Source organism: Typopeltis vanoorti, chromosome 19 (genome assembly GCF_054136105.1).
Source record: "Typopeltis vanoorti isolate ZY-2024b chromosome 19, IOZ_Tvanoo_1.0, whole genome shotgun sequence".
NCBI lineage: Eukaryota > Metazoa > Arthropoda > Arachnida > Uropygi > Thelyphonidae > Typopeltis > Typopeltis vanoorti.
The window spans coordinates 92,238,349-92,259,380 of record NC_143567.1 but is presented as its reverse complement, the minus strand read 5'-3'; the positions used below and the strand labels follow the sequence as shown (position 1 = coordinate 92,259,380).

Below are 21,032 nucleotides of genomic sequence, written 5' to 3'. Positions count from 1 at the left end.
CCATTTAGCAGCATGGAAGACGTCTAATATTTGACCACTGAATATGTCTTCTCATAACAGAAAAATAAGAAATTTTCTAAATATTCAAAGTCTAACAAAGTTGATGTCGGACACATATTCGAATTTAGCTGTTGCATTTTTAATATAAACAATGCACCAAAGTGTATAGTGCATTCGGATAACTAACAACCAATTCCATAAAGTGATTGAGACTAATGGAGAGACATGAATAACGCAAGTTCATGAAAGGTAATAAAGAATTAATTGATTGTAACAATATATTAAATCTAAAAATGCATAAAGAAGGATCTAGAGAATAGCAATTTTTTTATTATTTAATTCATTCAATATGCATATAGTCCTTTAGAAGATTTTGATTGGAATTATGACCGAAATATCTAAAACTATGTGGCCAGTATACTGTTTACTAAATGCGTGTTCTCTGGTGTTAGAGCTAATATATCGATAGTGTTATAGCTAAAAAAAAAAAAGGAAAGAAAATTTAAATTCTGATTTATAAATTTTTATAGTTCGTAATCTGGAATGTGAGAATTTTGATGATTGAACTCCCAGCAGGACTCTTTGCAGGACTCAACCAAAAATGCCACTGATATTTTATCTGCATAATTCTTGGCAGGCCTACTGTACGTTGTTCTTTCGTAGGTAGGATTCTTATAATATAAATGCCAATGCAATAGTTGTGAGTCCAAGATGAGGTTATGACTTTCTTTCTCATTTCCTGAATGCCGTAACAGAACTCCGAGACCTGCCTTTCCTATACATCTCCATCCTACACCACAACGAAACAAACATACAAAATTCTCTCCTAACAGAGATAATCATCAAATCAAATGCCAATACTAACTAATTACCTCGGATATATCTAGCTCTAACCTATAACTATTTGTTGTTTTCTAGCCAACTTCCACACCGTTTCCTATTTTGAAGCCAGAGGGCAAGAACGGAACTTCTAAGGTACTTGTCGGAAGTCAAGTACAGAAAAGGGGTAAACGATCGACTGACCCATTAACGAAAACTTCCCGAAGGTCTGCGGTCCGCTTCCGTGCATACATAGAAACACGCAGCAAGACGCGAGAACTTTCGCTTTTCCCTATTTATCAGCGGCTGTTACCGAAAGCGACCGCTAAGAGGAGCCAGCGTCGCAAAATAAAATAATTTCCCATGTGGTTTTTATCGTACTCACTTAGATGCACGTGTTCCGAAAGATGAGCAGGATGTCTAGCTCAGGAACCATCGCTGCCGTTGTGGTGTACTTTTTAATACTCCAATTCAGTGGGAGTGAAGGACAAGATAACGATGTGTATAATATTGGAGTTGGAATTGCTGACATTACTGGACCTGCAGCAGACATTAATATGGTAAGTGATGAGATTGATTTAACTTATACCGCTGTTCTTAGCAGAGATAGAATGCGGAGAAAATATTTAAGTAAGTTTTATTTTTCCTATCAATGTTGATCATCATTTAGTACCTGCCTACTTGGGAATGACGATACTAAATCTTGTATAAATAATGCGATGAACTGAGTATCTTAAAATTTTACTAATCGCCATCATTAAGTATTTTTATGCATAAAAAGTATAGTCTATGAAATATCGTAACGTCTTCGAAGAAGACAAATATTCGACTTATATGATCATTAGTTATGTATTTTCTCACGTTAAACATTTTAAAATATAAAAGTTTGTATAGAATATAAGAAATGTGTACATTAGCCTTAAAATACCTTAATTAAAAATAAAAATAACCGTAGTTGCAGCATGAAATGTTAAAAATAGAAAAAAATTAATAAAGAAAATAAAAAGACTTAAATATTTAAATCAAGGATATCAAATGGTCCTCTTTCGATTATCAAGTTTGACTGATATATGAATCTATCTATTATAATAGATAGATTAAGCTAGAGTGATAATTATCACTTAGTCTATCTCAGTATATGATTACTGCTACTTATCATTATTGTCCAATAAAGGCAGACGCATGTTAGTAATTCTCTCTTGAGATTAATATTTATCTATTTTCAGTTAAGTAATCTTCGAATCTTATGGTATTCGTATATTCGAAGAAAAGATTGTATGAAATACAATAAAAAAAATCGCTGCAGTATTCACTTAAATCATCTGGTACCAACATAAGAATAGTGTCCTGCACTATAATTCGTAACATTTTTTATCACAAAGAAAAGTATAGGAAATATGGGGGTTTTTTTTGGTTCCTAATTACTCAAGAAATTATTTTAAAAACTGAACATATGACTCAGAAATGCACAAACATGAATAAAAATTTGTAAAAAATAATCCGAATTCTTCAAAAAAAAAAAAAAAACTTTAGTGCCAATGAATGAACCAAATTTTGTCTTTATCTGTTGCTATGAAATTGTATCTTTCTATAAAACATCTTGAGGGTTTGCAAAATAGTTTTGATTTAAGCAATATAGGCCTTTATACTAACGTGTACCTTTAACGTGATTTAGAAAATACTTATGTTGTATATGAATATTGGTTACTAAGAATTGGATAATAAAATATATTTTTCATGTCATATGGCCACCATATCCACACCACGACTGAATAAAATAATACCTACATGTTAATATTAGATTAATCACTTATCCTCGAATGAGCTATTAAATAGCTCATTTAATAATTAATATATTGATGTAAACATCATCAGCACAAAGTAAAACTGGTGCTAATCTCACCTGTTTACTTTGTGCAGATGATGTTATACTCCTATATTAATCCACTACAATCTGCGTGATTCCTTAATTGAAATTAATGATTTCTACAAATTTGCATGAAAATCAGCAACAAAAAAGACTGAGATTATAAAAATAGGCCGAAACATTGAAAATATCACCTACGATCTACATAGGAAACCTATAGAACAAGTAAAACATTTCAGCTATTTAAGCGCAATTTTAAGTAAAAATGACAAATTAAATCTGGAAATAGACAACAGAATAAGTAAATCTGGTATGATAGAGAGTCAGCTGAATAAATTTATATGGAAATAAGAGCGAAATGAATCAAAAACAAAATTAGTTCTATCCCTGTCTGGTATGGAGACAGTCCAGACAATGTTGAAACCCGAGTTCTAAGAAAAATTAGGGGAGTGAACCGATGGCATCAATGGCAGAATCATATCAAAAATGATGATATTAGAAAGGAACTTGACATTATTAGCATTCAGGAATGCATGGCAGAGCTAAACTCGGATGGTATGGTCATTTAAACAGAATGGGAGAAGGTTAGCAAAATGGGTGTTGGACGGCAGTAAAAAGACCTACAAGAAGGCCATGACCTAGATGGACTGATGCCATAAAACGTGCCTTAAAATACCAAAATATAAGATCTGAAAATATTGGATTCCTTACAGAATAATTTGGAGGAAATCGATAGGAAGTTAGTAATGATGTAAACTCTTCATGCAGTACTCTCACTGTATCCTTCATACCCACTGAGGGGACATATAATGATGAATGCTAAAAAATAAATAAAAATAAAGATAAAAATAATAATTACAAGCGCGATATTTATATGTAACATTCCCCTTCAAAAAATTTAGATATACAGCTGAATTGTAATTATTATTTTCTATTCAACTGTCTGTGTTAAGAATCTTTGTTTTTTTGTTTTGTTTTGTTTCTCTTTGATAACATACTTTCTTTGCAATATCAGAAGCATATCAAAAATGATGACATTAGGAAGGAACTTCCTAATCACATTTTTGATATGCTCGTAAACAAGTGTCGAACACAAATATTTTTCCAAGTCATAGAAACAGTCTTATGGCAGCCTGTGGAATTTTAAGTGGGAGTGAGGCCTAATCAAAATAATTTTTAAAAAAATCCTTTTTTCCTAATCAGTAACCAATTTATTAATAAATAAATCTACAGATTTATTTATTCTTTAAGCTGAAATTGTTTATATTCTTTGTATTATTAATTCTGATTTCGCTTTCCTGCACACGGGAAGGTAATCGCGTATTTATCAGAGCTCGGATTTCTTCTTTCGAATTTTGTGCATCTTTCCTGCTTTATCTAACAACTTTACATAAGGAGGCGCAAGTTTAAAAAGAAAAAGGAAAACTCTTGGAAACTATTCTATGTTGTCGTTTTTTTTTCCTTCCTTCCTTCTAGGAAGGCAACCATGAAGGAATAAGTGAAATACCTTACCTAACTGCCTGACCTTTAACCCTCCCTTCATCCATCCAGAACGTAGATACACACACCAGGAAATCTAATACAAATTACACATTTAAAATGCGGGAAAATTTAGTAAAAAAAAAAAGATGTTGATATTTTTCCATGATTATTAAATAATGTTTTTATATCTTCAAAATTTAAGTAATTATTTTAGAATTATTTTTAGATTTCTAACTAATCTTCGTTGGGTCTGTACGAATTTTCATATGTGAAATCTATGGTAGATAAGGTTTTCCGGTTATTATAATTTCATGGCTGGTAACTTTCTTTAAACAATTATAATTGCATTATAATTGACAACCTACTTATTCTTAGGAGTATCATTATTTTGACAGTAATATATATTTGACTACTTTAATTCTCTGTCGACCGTCCCCAAATTTTTGTTTGTTTTCATAGATTTCTATAAGTCAGTATCACCTGACTTCGATTTTTTTTTCTAATTTTGCAAATCTATTCTTTTTTTTTTTTATCTCGACCTTGTATGAAAAAACATCCCTTATGTCATTGAGACAGCGAAATCGCTAAAACTTCCTTTAAAATGAGTAATACTTGAAATACATTAAACTGCAAATAAAAATGTTCTCCAAGGACAGTTATTTTAAGTTTCATTACACTCAAAGAAAGATAAATTGCTTTGCTAAAAAAAAAATTTAAAAAAAAAAGATTATTTAGCATTATACTTTAGTGACTATTTATTTTGTTAAGCCGCAACGTATTGCAAGAATCCCTAAGGCAATACATCTACGAATATAGCTATGGCTTCCTTCGATATAAGGCATTATAATTCGGGACAACAATTTCATTATTACACTTTTATTTTCTATTACCATTATGGTTCAGCGAATAGAAATACTTACTTAGCGAACAATGTGGTGTCAGAGATCGTTTGCGATTTGAAATAACCTTAAAGCCGAATTAACATAAACCTAAATAATTACATCAATCTCATCTATATGAGATTTTCTAAGTATTTCTTTACATTTGGTGATTAATGTATTGTAACAAACGACTCGAAGTTTTTTTATAAATTAAATAATTTAGTAACTTCTTCATGTTATTCGCTCAAAATGATAATAGGTAAACACCATATTGGCACATTTTTTTTCATTTTTTTTTTTTTATTGAGCTATGAGCAGAACTATTGTTCGAGTCATCTACAGTATTCTAGTCACAGTAGATGCCACTTATTATGTCTATTAATACACATCATAAATTTAAATAATATAATCAGTCCTCGTGGCCGAATATGATACATATCGATATACAGCAAGAGAAGCAAAGGGACACAGCGGAAAAACATGTGATTCCTCCCCAAACGACAGAAAAGGTGATTAATGTAGACGGTTAGCGAAACCGGATAAAATGACCAATTATGCAACTTCTAATGAAAAACAAAAATAACAGGATGCAACACAGAGGGATATATCGTAATTCATTTTGATAACATTAGAGGTATTAAGTCTAGTGGCCGGTCCTAATCACTTATACCCTCTACTTCAATATTTTAAATGGTTTGTAAAATTCTAAACAAATATCATATACCTATAAACGTTCCATATCATAATTTCCCGAAGACAAGCCAAGAATAAATAATAGTTTATTATTTATTTCATATTTTATTACAAACTAGTTATTGGTAAATCGAAATATCGATATACATAAGCTTTTATCATTTGAAGATAGCTAGTGTGATTAGGTTCTCCATAGAGCTGATAGGTCCCATCTGTTTCTCAGGATGTTGAACAGGCTTTCGGCCCTATCGAATATGGACTTCAAATGATCGCATTTGTATTTCAGATTGCTTCTTAAAACTGGCATATTTAGAATATCGTTATAGATAACTTTCAAGCCATCGTCTGAAAGTGGTCAAATTTAGAAATGGCATCGCAATTTTTTCCAAAGTCCCGATGCTGTCCCGAGCAGCGTCATTGTCACTATTTCGTAGGCATGATTCACCAAAAAAAAAAAAAAAAGGTTTGGAAACGCGTTAAAGTCATAATTAAAGTCATTATCTTTGCACAACAGGTGTACAAAGAAAAAGACTTTGTTTTACCAGATACAGATTGTGTATTATAAAACCCAATTCCATTCACGTCCCAATGCAATTTATCCATTCTGTAAAAATAACATTTATTCAAGTTTTTCAATATATATCACGTACTGCTATCCAAATTAATTAACGACATTGCATTTTATCCAGGAACAGTGCGATTATCTGTTCAGATTATGCCAACATGTGTCCATACGACCGACTAACTCTCTGTTAGTTGAAAAGCATTTTTAAAATATTCCTCACGTGCTATGACGAGAATCGTACCCAGAATCGTTCCGATAGGACATTGTTGCCATGCGCTTTGAAGGGATGGAAAGTAGTACTGAGTGTACTTTATGTAATTTATTGTAACAATGAAAGATCATTACCTGTTCGATCCAGAGAAGAATATAGTAGTTTCCATACGATAGCACTTTACATTTGAAGCTACTTACCGATGCTTCCTTATGATTGCAATAAGTCAAAGTAATTAAAGCTAAGATTATTATTATTATTATTATTATTATTATTATTATTATTATTATTATTATTATTATTATTATTATTATTATTATTATTGGCCTTCCACTATTAACTAACTTCAATCCAAAGTGGCAACAGTATGAGAAAGAAACAACCAAATTCATATTTATACATGCAAATAAAATCAAAATGTGTTCGAAATCGGCTTTATGTTTGTGAGGGAGAAACCGGAGCACCTGGAGAAAATCCAACCGTAGCAGGAAAATGAAAACGAACAATAGTTGGTCCATATAGTAAACTAGTCATAAGCGTGGCCAAACCGATACACGAATTTAACCACCGGCAGGGAAGATGGATTGTACATACTCACTCAGCTTATCCTCTTCTTTGCATTCATTCTCTAACTTTTTATTCGTTTCTTTTTTTCATACTAGATAATCATTATGTTAATTATAATTAGAATACCCTCCAGCCATAACAAGTATCTAATTTTGTCTTAAAGGTATATAAATTCATCGATTCTATAACCTAACTCGTTACATGGCCATTCCACATTTTGTCTATCTGAAGAGGAAAAATAAATACGAACATTTAGTTCTAATTCTCTTTTTCACTAACTTATTAAAAAAGCATGGTTCAACTAATTACAGCAAACTCCTGGTATGTATCTCGTGTGTGCCCTAAATTAACTTATAAACATCAATTCTCATGATTATCATGATACAAACCCACTATACTTAATCGGTATTCTCTGATCTATTTTCTTGACATCCATTAAAAACCTGAAACTAAAACTTCAATCCATAAATACTTGTATAATAGATATGACATCCTTTCTCTTACAGGTCAATCTGTCTAGCTTTAGAGGAACTCTGGACAGTAAGGAATACCATTTTACATACAAAATAGTATTCCGTATTAACAGAAGTTCCTATCTACTAATTGTTTTAGCAATATGATCCTGAACGTAAATTCTTTTTTAACTAAAACACCCAAATCTTTATATTTACTGATGCTTTCTAAAACTTGTCTATTCAGTTTATATCCATCTAATATTATCTTCTTCCCAAACCGGTTATATTTGCATTTATTCCCATGAAATATTAAACCAATCTTCCCAGTCACTATTCCGGGGTTTTAAGATCATACTGTAAAGAACTTAGGCCATCCGAACAATTAACTATTCTGCTCAGCTTTACATCAACATGACTATGTTAAACAACAAGGGTTCTAACACCGAACCCTGTGGTATCACGCTCCTAAAAACCTGGCTCTGAATACTCTCATATAAACACTACTTCTTATTATCTGTTCGTCAAATTCTTTTTGGTACATTTCAATCATCAGGCACTGATGTGGACCACTATCAGGTGGCTTTGCTAAAATCCAAAAAATCACATGGTTCGCTATTAATGGGTCTATTTTCCTTCATAAAAGGTAAGTTAGCAGATTTGTCATAACCGATCTCTCCTTGTTCTGTTTGATGCGCTTAACAACCGATTCCTCTCAAAAATATCCTAGATACGATTCTTAGTAATTTTATGTTTTATTTTATGTAATTCTAAGAAGAATTAATGGCCTGTAATTCTCTATTTTTTGTGATGATCCATCCTTATGAATTGGAATAAACCTTTGCAAACTTCCAAACAGAAGGAAGTATTCCCAATCTCAGTGAAAATTGGAAAATTATCATTTTCCCTTTAATTATCATTTTCCTCAGGAAAATTATCATTTTCCCTTTAATTTTAATTACCTTTCAAAGTCAAATGATTTGCTGTTCATCACAAAGGAGTTTCAAATAATTCATATGATCAATCACTAATCCATCTGATGTTATTATCAAATCCAAGATCCTATTCCTTCTAGTTCTAGCAGAGACTCGCGCGCATATGTTGCTCTAAATAACTATGACGAAGACGCTCCAAAAATGTATTACTAGTTACATTATATTATCATCTCTTTCATTCTCCTAGAAATGTCTCCCGCATTAAAATATTCCATTAATAGTGCTTTCCATTTGCTTATCTCTAAATAATTAGCACATAAAAACATTTCATAGATGGCTTTCACGTTCTAAAGAAAAAATGTGATTCCCAAACAAAAGGTCAGCTAAAATCCGAAACCCTGTTATCCACTTGACTAATCAGCAGCCAGATGAAACTGGTGTGGTCACTGGACCGTTTTCGTCACACACACACACACAGGGTGATAATAGTAATGTTAGCATTTCTAGTGCGATTGTCAATCGTTCAATCAGAAAACAAAACCTCCACAGCTTTATTTACTAAGTGTAAAAAGCTCTGCTTCATCATTGAAACCTAAATAATAACTACTGATTTAAAGCATTCTAGTTCCGAGTAACCGTATCACCTCCCCCTCGCAGTTGTAACCAATATGTAATATTGGTAATAATCAACATTATTGGTAATGTGCGATATTCAATGTTCCGTTGTGAATATCGTGCAGTGACTATAAGCTCCATGCCTCCAAGTTTAGTCAGATGTCTATAACTTTAAATACTGTACCTTGTCGTTTATCGGCAGCTTCAATTACAATCATGTCAATCAGATACTATGAAATTCGAGTATCTTTTCTTTAACAGTTGTAATGAAAAACTGTTACTTCCAAGGAACTGTACTTTGACGGCAACTGCACTTTCAGTTTCCTCAAGAACTTCATTTCAGTTTCCTCAAGAACTTTCAAGAAACAACTCGTAAAATTTAAAAAGAGGAAAAGTGTTTGGCTTTTAAAAAGATGTATAAAATATTATGCAATAATCACACGTCTGCTGTATCGTAGCCTTAATATTACATTTGTTTCACTTCCAGGGAAAAAAAATATTTTCCTTAGAACAAAACAAGGAAGAAAAGTTTTCAATGAATTGAATTTCGTACTTGTTGTTGTTGTCTTCAAGTAGCACTCTCAATATTCAGATTGTTTCATTCCTGTTCTCTTGATTTCCCTTTTCATTTAATACGTCATTAAATAAAATAAGAACGAGCAGCTATGTTACTTATGTCGCCAAAAGTAGGACAAAAATATAGTTGTCAGGAAGACACGGAGAGAAAGCTGAAAGAAAGGAAATCAGCAGCTGTATCTTCCGACTCACTCCAGCGATGGAGTCATTGAACTAAATCCCAGAAGGCAGTACTTTCTTATTAGCTTTTTTTTTTTTTTTTTTATCTGGTGCTTCCTCGTAACTCTTCCGAATCATGTGAGGCTGAAAGTTATCACGCAATTGCATTCTTTTCTACAGTTTTGGTTATTGTTTCTCAAAATATCCATTTTAATATAACATGAAATCAAACTACGACAAATAACAAGCAAAAATATTCAGTATTTCATATGGGAATGTTTTAAAAAACGAGTTGTTTTTTGTGTATGTTGGATGCGCGCATCTTTCACTTAAATTAGCTAAAACGAAAGAAATATTTTTTAGAAACCATTTTTTTGTATCAATGCGCTGTTGTACCTGGTAGCTGTGGTGGCGATTCACAGTTCAGTATTTGAACAACATTCCGAAATATATATTTAGCATTGTTACAAAACTGGCCGGACTTTAAAACATTAAAGTGCTATCCTTGAAAAAATAAAATAATAATAATAATAATAATAATAATAATAATAATAATAATAATAATAATAATAATAATAATAAATAATAATGGGCGCATGTAAAGATTTAGACTTAAGTCATCTGAGGATTTATGAGGATTTTGTTACGGCCTGCTAACAAAACAGCAATCCAAAATTGTATTTCAAATCCTTTCTGTATACGCTAGTACTGTGGAAAAAAGCCGTAAATGTGCAAAAGATGCAATAAATCATGTCTGGAATCGCCAAACCTGTTACTTAAACGTTGATAACTTTGAAAATGTAATCAATTCATGCTCTTCTTTAGCCAAAATCAACATATCCTATATAAATACGCTATTTCGGCACAATATTGTATATTAAATAATATTGTACATATACTCATTAACATAAACCTTCAGCTTACCGAAGCACGTTGTTTAGCTCTGAAATAATACCGAACAACAGACCGAAACACGCAAAACTGGTACTAATATTATTATCAAAGCTAACATATATTTAGCTGGCCAAATCATAATATCTATGCTTAGGAATGCGCCTAGTGCATTGTACCTCGAAGGTCAGCCGCTTCCTTTCATTATCAAAACTTGTCTTCCCTCCCACCCTTAGTCTCCTTTTTTTTTTTTTTAATTGGCGTCGTATCCGCGCCTTATGCATGGCACTTCGCAGATGTTCAGCCACTGTCAAAGCTTGTCATTCCTCCCTCTACTGCGTCTATTTTAATTGATGCCGCATCTGACTTGAAATGTGTCCCCTCAAGTTCTAGTTCTAGTTTCTTTCATGCCAAAGTTCCAAGTCTGGAGTTTCAAGCAATAAGGTGAAAAATAATCCTATGCGAAGGCCTTTAGTACAGAACGTGGTACAAAAAATCTGTCATGACGTGGTCCAGTGTGAGATGCTCCAGTTATCTTTCCATGTTTTGTTTTGTTTTAATATAGATTCCACTCTTGAAAGGCCAGAAACCTATAGCACACTATACAACCAACATTTCGTTTATGCATTTTAGGTGGATAATCCGCAACCCTGTTCTAGAAACCAAATAGGAACCTTTCAAATCACTAATCATTGTTGCGAAAATGATCTTGTAGTAATATGAGGAAATAGACAATGCAAATGTTGTCTTCACTTATTCAACTACACCTCCTTTAAATGATACACTGTTATCTCATTTTCAAACACTCTTGGATAAACCTACAAGGCAGACAAAGAAATACGAGTTAGGGCACCGTTTTTAAGGGAAACGTTTATTGCATATATTTTATATGAAATATATCAACATACGATTAGTTTAAGGTCAATTTGACATTTTCTACCAAAATGATTCGATATTCAAAATATACAGATTGGCTACAAATGTACCGACTAGTTAGAAGTAAACAGTTAATATGATGCGCATGCGCGTTAGCAGCTGTACCAACAAGACATAAAATAAGTACAAAACACTGTTTGTTTGTTTTTTAAAATTAAAGTTTGAAATTATGTAGAAATTTAGAAAATTTTAAAGTTTGGTATACAATGCAGTAACTACATGTAAAAAAGAGACAATTTAAAAATCCATTAAAGGTGAAGCAAAAATGTGTAAGACTGGTCGCATTTGTCAATTGCATGTATTTCGATATTACGTTAGCCTATAGTAGCGCCCCCAACCAGTGGCTCGCAAATAATTTCGTTTTAAAACCCTTTTTCTGTAATACACAAGTCAACTTGATATTCACGTATCGCTGATTTCAAAGAAAAAAGCAAAAACACATGTTGACGAAGAATATTCTAAAATAACTAGAATGTTAATGTATAAAATAACATGGCTGTCAGGATGTCTGCTTACTGCTGAGAATAAGTGTAACTCTGCAGAAAAAGTTGGAAGAGCATTGGAATTAATATTCATAAATACAATGATATTAAAATCGCTTTCTTTTCAATCCTGATTTTGCTGCTTTCTTTGGGAAATTATTTCGACATTATATTTAGAAAGTATAATGAAATTAAATTTTATATTTACTTGGTTATTTATTATTTTTTTTAGATGGGCTATGCAAAGTTCAGCCAAAATGCTGGAGGTATACACTTCCGCCAGTACAGCAGAGCATTCATCATTGGTGACAACACCTCACGTGTGGTATTCGTAAGTGCTGATTTCTGCATGACGTCACAGTTGGTCTACCTTGAGGTAAGTGTACAATAATCAAATACTATCTTTTATCAGTGGCCCTTATTAATCTTATTAATATATTAATACTATCTAATATCTCAAAAAAAAATATATATATATATACACCTAGAGAGAGAGAGAGAATTTCAGCCAGGCCACATTAACTGGAAGAATGAGATAGGGGAGAAAGCTCTTAAATAAGTTAGGCCTTCCTACTATCGTTCGTCAAAGGATGATTTCAGTCAAGTGTGTTCCAAACATTACATACTGAACTCCAAATCCTCGGTTTCCACGAAAAGACTCTGCATACAAGTTAACTGTTCGATTTGATTGGTGCAAAGTTCACTACGATTTGGCTGCAGACGGTTGAAATATTATTGTATTGAATGACCCATCACGATAAACACTCTTCAAATTAGATAATGTTTTTGTGTAATGACAGCCCTGCCAGAACTTTATTTACCAGAGTATTATTCAGTCTGTTATGTGGGGTGGCATTGCTGTTATGGCGTAGGAATGATTATAGTTTGGACTCCTTATCGTCGTGCCAGGAAAAGTTAGCGCCAACTGTTATATTGGTATTCTGGATAATTTCTGGGCCGCCTGTGCTACAGCAGTTATATTGAAACGATTCAGCGAATATTAGCATGATAAATATCATATCTATATCATATCTCAGTGCTTATGGTGACGTGGGTTGACAATATCAAAGTGAAAAGGTTAGACTGGAAAGACAGAATCCTGATCTGAAAACTTTTCGGTAAAGTAAGGACGTTGGTTGAAGGCGAAATTTAAGTGGCCTAACTTCAATACAGGGTACAATTTTGTTGGTGCCAAAATACCTGTGTCCATCCATAATGCATCTTATAATCTCAGTGAAAGACAGACCAACCATAAACTTGTCTGGCGAAAATAAGGACTTGCGATGAGAGCGATGTTCGCATAATTATTACAACGTAGTGTACATGCGAGAAAGAGGGTATGAAACAGTCAAAACCAATTTTGTTATCCTGCAAATAATGTAATAATTTTAACTACGTTTCGAACATAAGCATGATTGACCATATTGAACCCTTGTTGGCTATGAAAACTTCATACAAGTATTGTAATTCAAATTTATAAATTTCTTTATGCCATGAACAGGGAATGAGGACATGAAATGTCCTTTAAACTGCTTGGAACTTTCAATTTCTCTGCTATCAACTGAATGTTCTGTCATTTGTGGTGTAATGGGTGTAACAGATGCTCCGTCACTAACCCACTATTTGCGAAGCGTAACATTTCGATAAAGAAGTAACTTATCATTCCTCATATCAATTCGATTTGAAAATGGTGCCAGTTGTTCATGAGAAAGTATTGAGATACAAAATGTTTACGTAACGCCCTAAAACTATGTGCTAAAAATGCCGTATCCTGTGACATATATGTGAAATTCAGTTTTTTAATTTCTGATATATTTCAATACAGTTAATAAAAAGTTGTAGTGAAGTTTTTCTGCTTGGTTGCAAGTTATATTATACTTAGAATTTTATTATTGTTTTTATTCTTTACTCAAGTATAAACAAATAAAAAGTTTGCACATAAAGCAACTTCACAAGTATATATAAGTATGTACTTGACATTCAAATTGTCCCCGGTGACCCATAATGTGCACCATACTTCCTTTCAACCATGTAAATTTCCATGCATTAACTCCCAGTATGTGTACCGGTCTAGCTTCCACTCATGAGACTTCAGTAAAGGTTGAAACCGTTCTGAGCAGTGACATTTTTCTCATGATGCATGTCCTATAAAAAGTATACAGTGCATTATGGTATACTGGAGTCATTTGAATGTGAAAATAATTGACTCTATATACAAGACGCGTAGTCGTTAAGTTACTTCACTTGCAAGGTTTTTGTTTTCTGGTGCCTGGTAACAATCCAAGAAGTTAACAATGCTGAACTTCTTGGAACTACTATAGACATCTTATCATATTAGTTCTCCTCTATAATAAATTTGGATTTTTTTCATGATCGTAATCACATTATTCCCTTTCTTGTATTCATTCATAACGTACCGTATGGAGAGCTAAAATGACTTGAAAATATAACATGTTTGATCTCGAGAATAGGCTTTCGGATAGCCCGGCCATTAATAATGTGTACAAAAATCTTTGCAACCAAAATTTTGTGGGTGGGATTATGATTAAAAAAAATTACCTCATGTGGTGCCTCCATCCTTTTTCAGCGCCTAGTAAAAACTAGTCACTGTCATCTCATCTTAAAACCTAAAAGCAGGCAGATGACTTTAATATCAGTAATCCATGAAATACGCGACTATGAACTTAAGAAAAACGGCATTGTTTACAGGCTGACCTGATAATTTTCAAGCAAGGAGACTGCAATGAATAAATTAACTGAACAGTGAATATCGCTAAGATTTTTGTTAGTTAAATTAGTATATAGGTTATCAGTAAACTCCAGAAAAATGTACTTTCATCTGTTATACTACACCACGTATTATTTTGCCTATCAATGCAAAATATTCATTGAAATAGTCACTGGAATCAAGGGAAGCTCTCAGCAGTTGAACGCTCCATAAGTAATGCATATGGCGCGATAACTGAGGACACATACTTGAGTTTGTAGTTAAATAGCCATGCTATATATAAGTTTATTTACAGGTTGATAAGTAATATCGACCTAAAAATACAAAAATACTAATTTTGCTTCTGTAACACAAGCAGTAGCGAATATACACCATTGGCCAGAATGACTTGGTTCGATACTGGTCGTGGTAAAATGAAACGTCATGAAGATCTCGAGATTTTTACGACAGGATTCTTGTTCGTGTTTCACCTCCCATAACATACAAGCAAAGCCAGAGAATGCACTTTACTGACAATTAAATGACCTGTTCTGGAATAATATAATAATCAATTAATTAGATTTTAAAAAAAAACTTTCTTTTTTTTCAATCTAATATTGAACATCTTGTGTTATAATCAATACGTTCGACATATTTCTGTAGACTGAAAGCACTGGAAACATCAACAGAAATTGGTATTTCTTTATTAGCTGATGTAAAGTTAGGTGCAGGACTTGTCCTCCTATAGAAGGTAGCTGATGTAAACTTGGAACAGTAAAAAGGATCTATTTACTCGTTATTTAGTTCACAAATTTATTAAACGAAACGTTTACACACGTTTTTAATTCTCTAACATTCTAGTTGATGCATTACACGGGGTATAAAGCTTATAAACGCCTTAAATATACAGGGTGTTCGGGATAAATTTGACATATTTATAATTAATTATATTTTTCCGTAAGTTACATGTATTAACACACACTTCTCTTCATTTAAAAGTTTGGACCCTTCTTCATTCATATACAAGATGTCAGAAAGGATGGATAGCTGGAACCCACCTGAATCATGGAAGAGAATAACTTGTATCATGATGATTCGTGCCCGCCATCAAAATAAGGATATTACGACTGCTGCCCAATGCTCCCTGAATACAGTAAAAACAATCAGGCATGAACTAGAGACATGCAATGGTGACTACGAGGATGTAGCAAGAAGAAAGATCCCTAGCAGACGATCTGATTGCGTTCGTACAGCAGAATTCCTCGCAAATCTGCAGGAACAGGTGTTGAAGAACCCTGGCATTGGAATTCGGGCTTTGTTCGTGGAGTTGCTAACTGTAGTCAAGCCCTGGATAACAAGGGTAGCCAATGGTAGGCCGTATGTATGGCAGCAGGATTCGGCCCCTTGCCACACCTCTGGGAAAAGTCAAAAATGGTTGTCTGAAAATTTCTACGACTTCACCAGTCCAAATGTTTGGCCTCCAAACTCCCCAGACCTTAACCCCATGGATTATTTTGTATGGGGCGCAGTTGAAAAAGACACCAATCGCACTTCCAGTAATACAAAAGCCCAGTTAATGGATAAAATTAAAACAGTTTTTGCGGCCCTTCCCAGGGAGACTGTAGCATCAGCTTGTTCGAGGTTCCGAAGCAGAATTGAAGCTGTGATCGATGCTAATGGTGGTTATTTTGAGTAAATCTTGTTGATAGTATTGTAATTAACTCTGCCTGTAATGTTTTTTTGTCAATTCATTAAATTTAATAGATACAAAGAAGATTTTCTTTTTCCTTACGAAACTGTCAAATTTATCCCGAACACCCTGTACTAACACCAGTAAATGTTACCACTAACTGATAGTTCTGATCTGTGATTAGCGTAATGACACACAATCAAAGAAGGATATTTTTTTTGCATTAATTTGACAACCTCCTAACTTTTTTACTAACCATCATAACTGCACCATTATACATGACAAAAGCTAAGCAAGTTTTAAGTAATCATTCATTCATAAAACATGAGGAAAGAAAAATCGCACAAAGAATTAATAAGCCCTTTTTTTCTATCGACTTCATTCTAGCTCAAAAAAAACAACAAGTTTATGCAAAAACTCGTTTCGTTATCTATACAAATTCGAACATACACGATAAAGCATATTTTTCTGTTAATGAGAATTTCCTGCTCGTCAATTAACGATTTTGTAAGCCAAACTTCTTTTTTTTTTTTTTTTATTTCCTAAAGATCAAATTTTAAGACAAACAGTGGTTTGTCTTAAAAACAACTATTTACTTTTTGTTTTGTAAACAGCTATTTACTTTTGCCAAATGAAGTTACAGTACTTCATCGTTGCCCATTCTGTAGAGACCTTCCTTCGTACTTCGCACAAGTCATTTTTTTTAATCAACAGTACAGCAATAGTACATTTTTTTTAATCAACAGTACAGCAATAGTACATTTTTTTTAATCAACAGTACAATTTTTTAATCAGTTAGTTTATTTTTACACGAAATGCTTTCAGAGAACTTGTGATAGGGTTAGAAATGTTCTCTCAACATTCACAAAAATCTTGCATTCGTGGTTCACGTGATACAAACTTGTAAAAATAAAGAATTTCAGCTCATCTTCATACTTTGCAACGCTGATTTTATATATTTGATCATATCTACTTTCTTCACTGCAGACAGCTTATGTTAAAATCGTTTAAAATGTGTTTTGTTTCATTTATTTTTCCTACTGTTGCAATTAGCTCCTATCATAATTTTATTTCTGAAAATAGAATTAAAGATAGCACAGGAAAACATTTAAGTTGCATTAATATCATTATTTTAAATTCACGCTTTGTACCACTTAGTTGATCAAGTGGAGGAATCAATGCTCTCCAACCAACAGGAGATGGGTTCGAATTGTACTGTGACATGGATGTTTGTGAATGTCTTTAGGCGGTACAAGATCATTGTTCGCCTTGTAAGATAACCATTCTGCTTATGGGACGCCTGAAGTGGCTTGAAAAAATGTTCCATGTTTGGTGTCTCTAAAGCAAGGTTATAGCTTACTTCATGGTCAAAATGTAAACATTTACCTTTCATGAATGAGATTTACATAAAAAAGCATTTGGCAAATCCAATATTCATGCTTGCACGTTTGTAAGTGTTGCACTATAAAAATGTGAAAATGCGTCATTAAAGATAGACTTTTTTTTATACCAATGTAAACACGAAGAGCTTTAAACCTATAAAATAACAGGTGTTTAAGGAGAAAGAGGAAATCTGTGGATGCGTTTCTTGAACAACCGAAAATCGTTATCCTTAGAGGAAAGGCTACTGGAGAAAACTGTTCCAAAGAATAGAGGAAGATGAAATGTAAAGGAGAATGAGAAGTTTGGTCAATAAGTTTGAAACTGAACTGAGCTATAGTATATGGATGTTGACCAGAACCTACTCGTGTTTTTACATGTTTGAAGAAGATGGAAGAATGGTGGGGGATAAGCAGTTCGGTGGAGCAACGCCCACAAAAACAAATTATATTCTACAAAAGAAATTGCACCATGCCTATGAAAGAGTCGATGAGCTTCTAAGAGAAAGTGACTGAAGGGAGTTTGCAGTACCGTCGACAGGGTGTAGCACAGAGGCAGCCTGCCTCACGGTGCGGCTTAATAAGGGCGCTCGATCAGCCATATTGCGGTTGGCACCGTTGCTAAGCTAACAATTCCTGTTAAGTGCGGAAAGAAGTTTTTCCAAGTTTAAACTGATTAAAAATTATTTGCGAACAGCAATGATCCGAGATAAATTTGTTGGTCTAGCAACTACATCGATAGAGGCGGACATAGCTTATAATTTAAATTTAGAAGAGTTATAAACAGTTTTATCGTGCGATATCCCCGTAGAGCAAACATTTAATTAATGTTATTATGTAATTGTTTTGCATTAATGTTTCTCTTGTAATAAAAATTTAATTATGTAAGTGAGCATAATAAATTGTTGTCTTGATAGATGTGGTATCGTTGGTTGAATTGCTCTTTCAACTGCCCAAATGTATCCTCAAAGAGAAAGACGAAAAATTAATAATAATGAAGCTTCACCGTAACTGTCACTTCGAGCCAAACAATATTTAGCTGGTCCAGCTTATTGACCACGGGTGATGGCAAGCAAATTAAAAAACAGACTATGGGTTTTTTAATAAGTAGAAACGTGGAATGTTTGGAGAGATTGTTTATCTGATCTGCCATGTGCAATTCGTTTCAATGCTGGTGTTTCAGACTCGCCGATAAACAGGAACAAGTAGTTAGTGGAGTTGCTGTGCTAAATTAATCAATATACCGCCCAAAAAGTACAATTATATATACTGGTATGGAATGTTATGTACGCAATGAATCCCATACCAGCATTTTTTTTGTTTTGTTTTGAATCTCGCAGTACCCAGAGAAAACACAAGCCCTTATTTTTGCGTAACTTATTTCTCTACAAGAATTATTTTCCTATGCCTTGCTCTGTTTAATCTAAATAACCATTCTGTTTTTCTTTAAAATAATTTTCACATCAAGCTGCAGAGGCATCACAAGATTTTTAAGTTTTATTCTCGCCGTTCAACTAATTCAAACGTTATCAGTCTAGATTATTCTTCCTTGTTAAAAATTATTAAATAATTCAAATGCTAAAAATATAACATTTTGAAACTTTTTCAAAGTCCTGTGACCTCAGGATTTATCCAGCACACGGAAACGAAGTAGCGAAAACATTTTACATTATGGTAAATTATAGCCATTGTGAGTATTGTACATTGACATATCAAACATCAGTGGCATCTGTGTAGGCACCACTGTCATCTACACACAGACCCAGATTGATGCGTCGCTAAATACGATGATTCATAATTCTTTGCGTGCAGTGCGGTGTTCTAAAAAGCACTGAAAATTATTCGCCAGTTATTTGTGATGTTTGTCTTCTTACATTCTTTTCGATGATACTTTACAGCGTGGTCCCAAGTCGAAAGATTTAGATATGTTCAGACCAGCGAAATTGAAAGTGCATTTTCGTAGATGTTACATGGAGATATTTTTAACTGCCAGAGCAAAATGAGGAGAGATTCTGTTAATATCGTCAAAATTAATCCTCGAAACTGAAAGTATTTATTCTGGAACAGACCATTTCTGTAATATCTGCAGGTAACAAACTTTGTTCCTCATTAATCCAGTAAAGAAACAAATGCCTCGCACTACCTTCTTTCCAAATAATAACAGATGGAGGATTATTCTCAATTTCAAGTGAATATTCACTTCAGTGAGCAGATGATCTAATGCAATTTATAATTAAGTGTGCTTCCTTCTGATTTGGACCATAACAGCTCATGCACAAATTCCGGACGGTAGGAATAAAAGTAGATCCTTCGGCAAATGCAAGTGCAGCGTAACTTTACATTCCAAGTTTTTCAGAGCATTTCCGCAGATTTCGTTGGTGATCAATCAAATGATGTAAAGACTGCCGTCACTGATTCATTTTTTATTCCAGGTCTTGGTGAATGGTGAAACTTCTTAAGTTAACTTGGTCATAACAGGTCAGTCTGTTTAATAAACTTAGTGTTTCACTAGTGACAACTTTATTAGTAATCAATTCAGTTTTTTAGTGAAATTTTAAGCTTTCCATCTCTGATATTTGAATGCAATCATCCTCAGCACCATATTTCATTTTTAATATTCTTTTCAACATGCCATTTTCATTATGAAAAAATGTTATTTAACCATCATCATTATTTTGAGTAGTGGTTTAAGATAATAAAAATACCATTTGGTCGGCCAAATTCCTAAATGGAAAATTAAATTTGGAAATAGACAGCATAATTAGCAAAACTGGTGTGGTAAGAAGCCAATTGAATACATTTATATGGAATAAGAGAGAAATTAAGCAAAACACTAAATTAGCTATATACAAGACAATGTTCAAACCAATTTTAACTTATGGATCTGAGAGCTCCATAAGTTAGAAATAAAACACTTCACCAAAGATTAAAGAGCTCATATGAGAGTCCTGAGAAAGATTAGGGGAATGAACAGATGGCAATCAATGGCAATATCATAGTAAAAACAAGGATATTAGGAAAGAACTTGACATTGTCAGCATCCAGGAATGCGTTAGCAGAGCTAATCTCAGGTGGTATGGTCACTTAAACCGAATGGGCAAGGCTAGGATTAGCAAAACAAGTGT

General features: G+C 33.3%; 1 protein-coding gene across 1 annotated transcript in view; it reads left to right on the top strand.

Moving 5' to 3' along the window:
- Positions 1-1,025: 1,025 nt before the first annotated feature.
- LOC150096343 (putative neutral ceramidase C) overlaps positions 1,026-21,032 on the top strand; it is an 81,655-nt gene continuing 61,648 nt past the window's right edge. The window contains exons 1-2 of the mRNA XM_090408812.1: positions 1,026-1,379; positions 12,364-12,507. Of these exons, the coding sequence (XP_090264938.1) occupies positions 1,209-1,379; positions 12,364-12,507 (315 nt within the window). The 5' untranslated portion in view covers positions 1,026-1,208. The remainder of the gene's footprint in view (positions 1,380-12,363; positions 12,508-21,032) is intronic.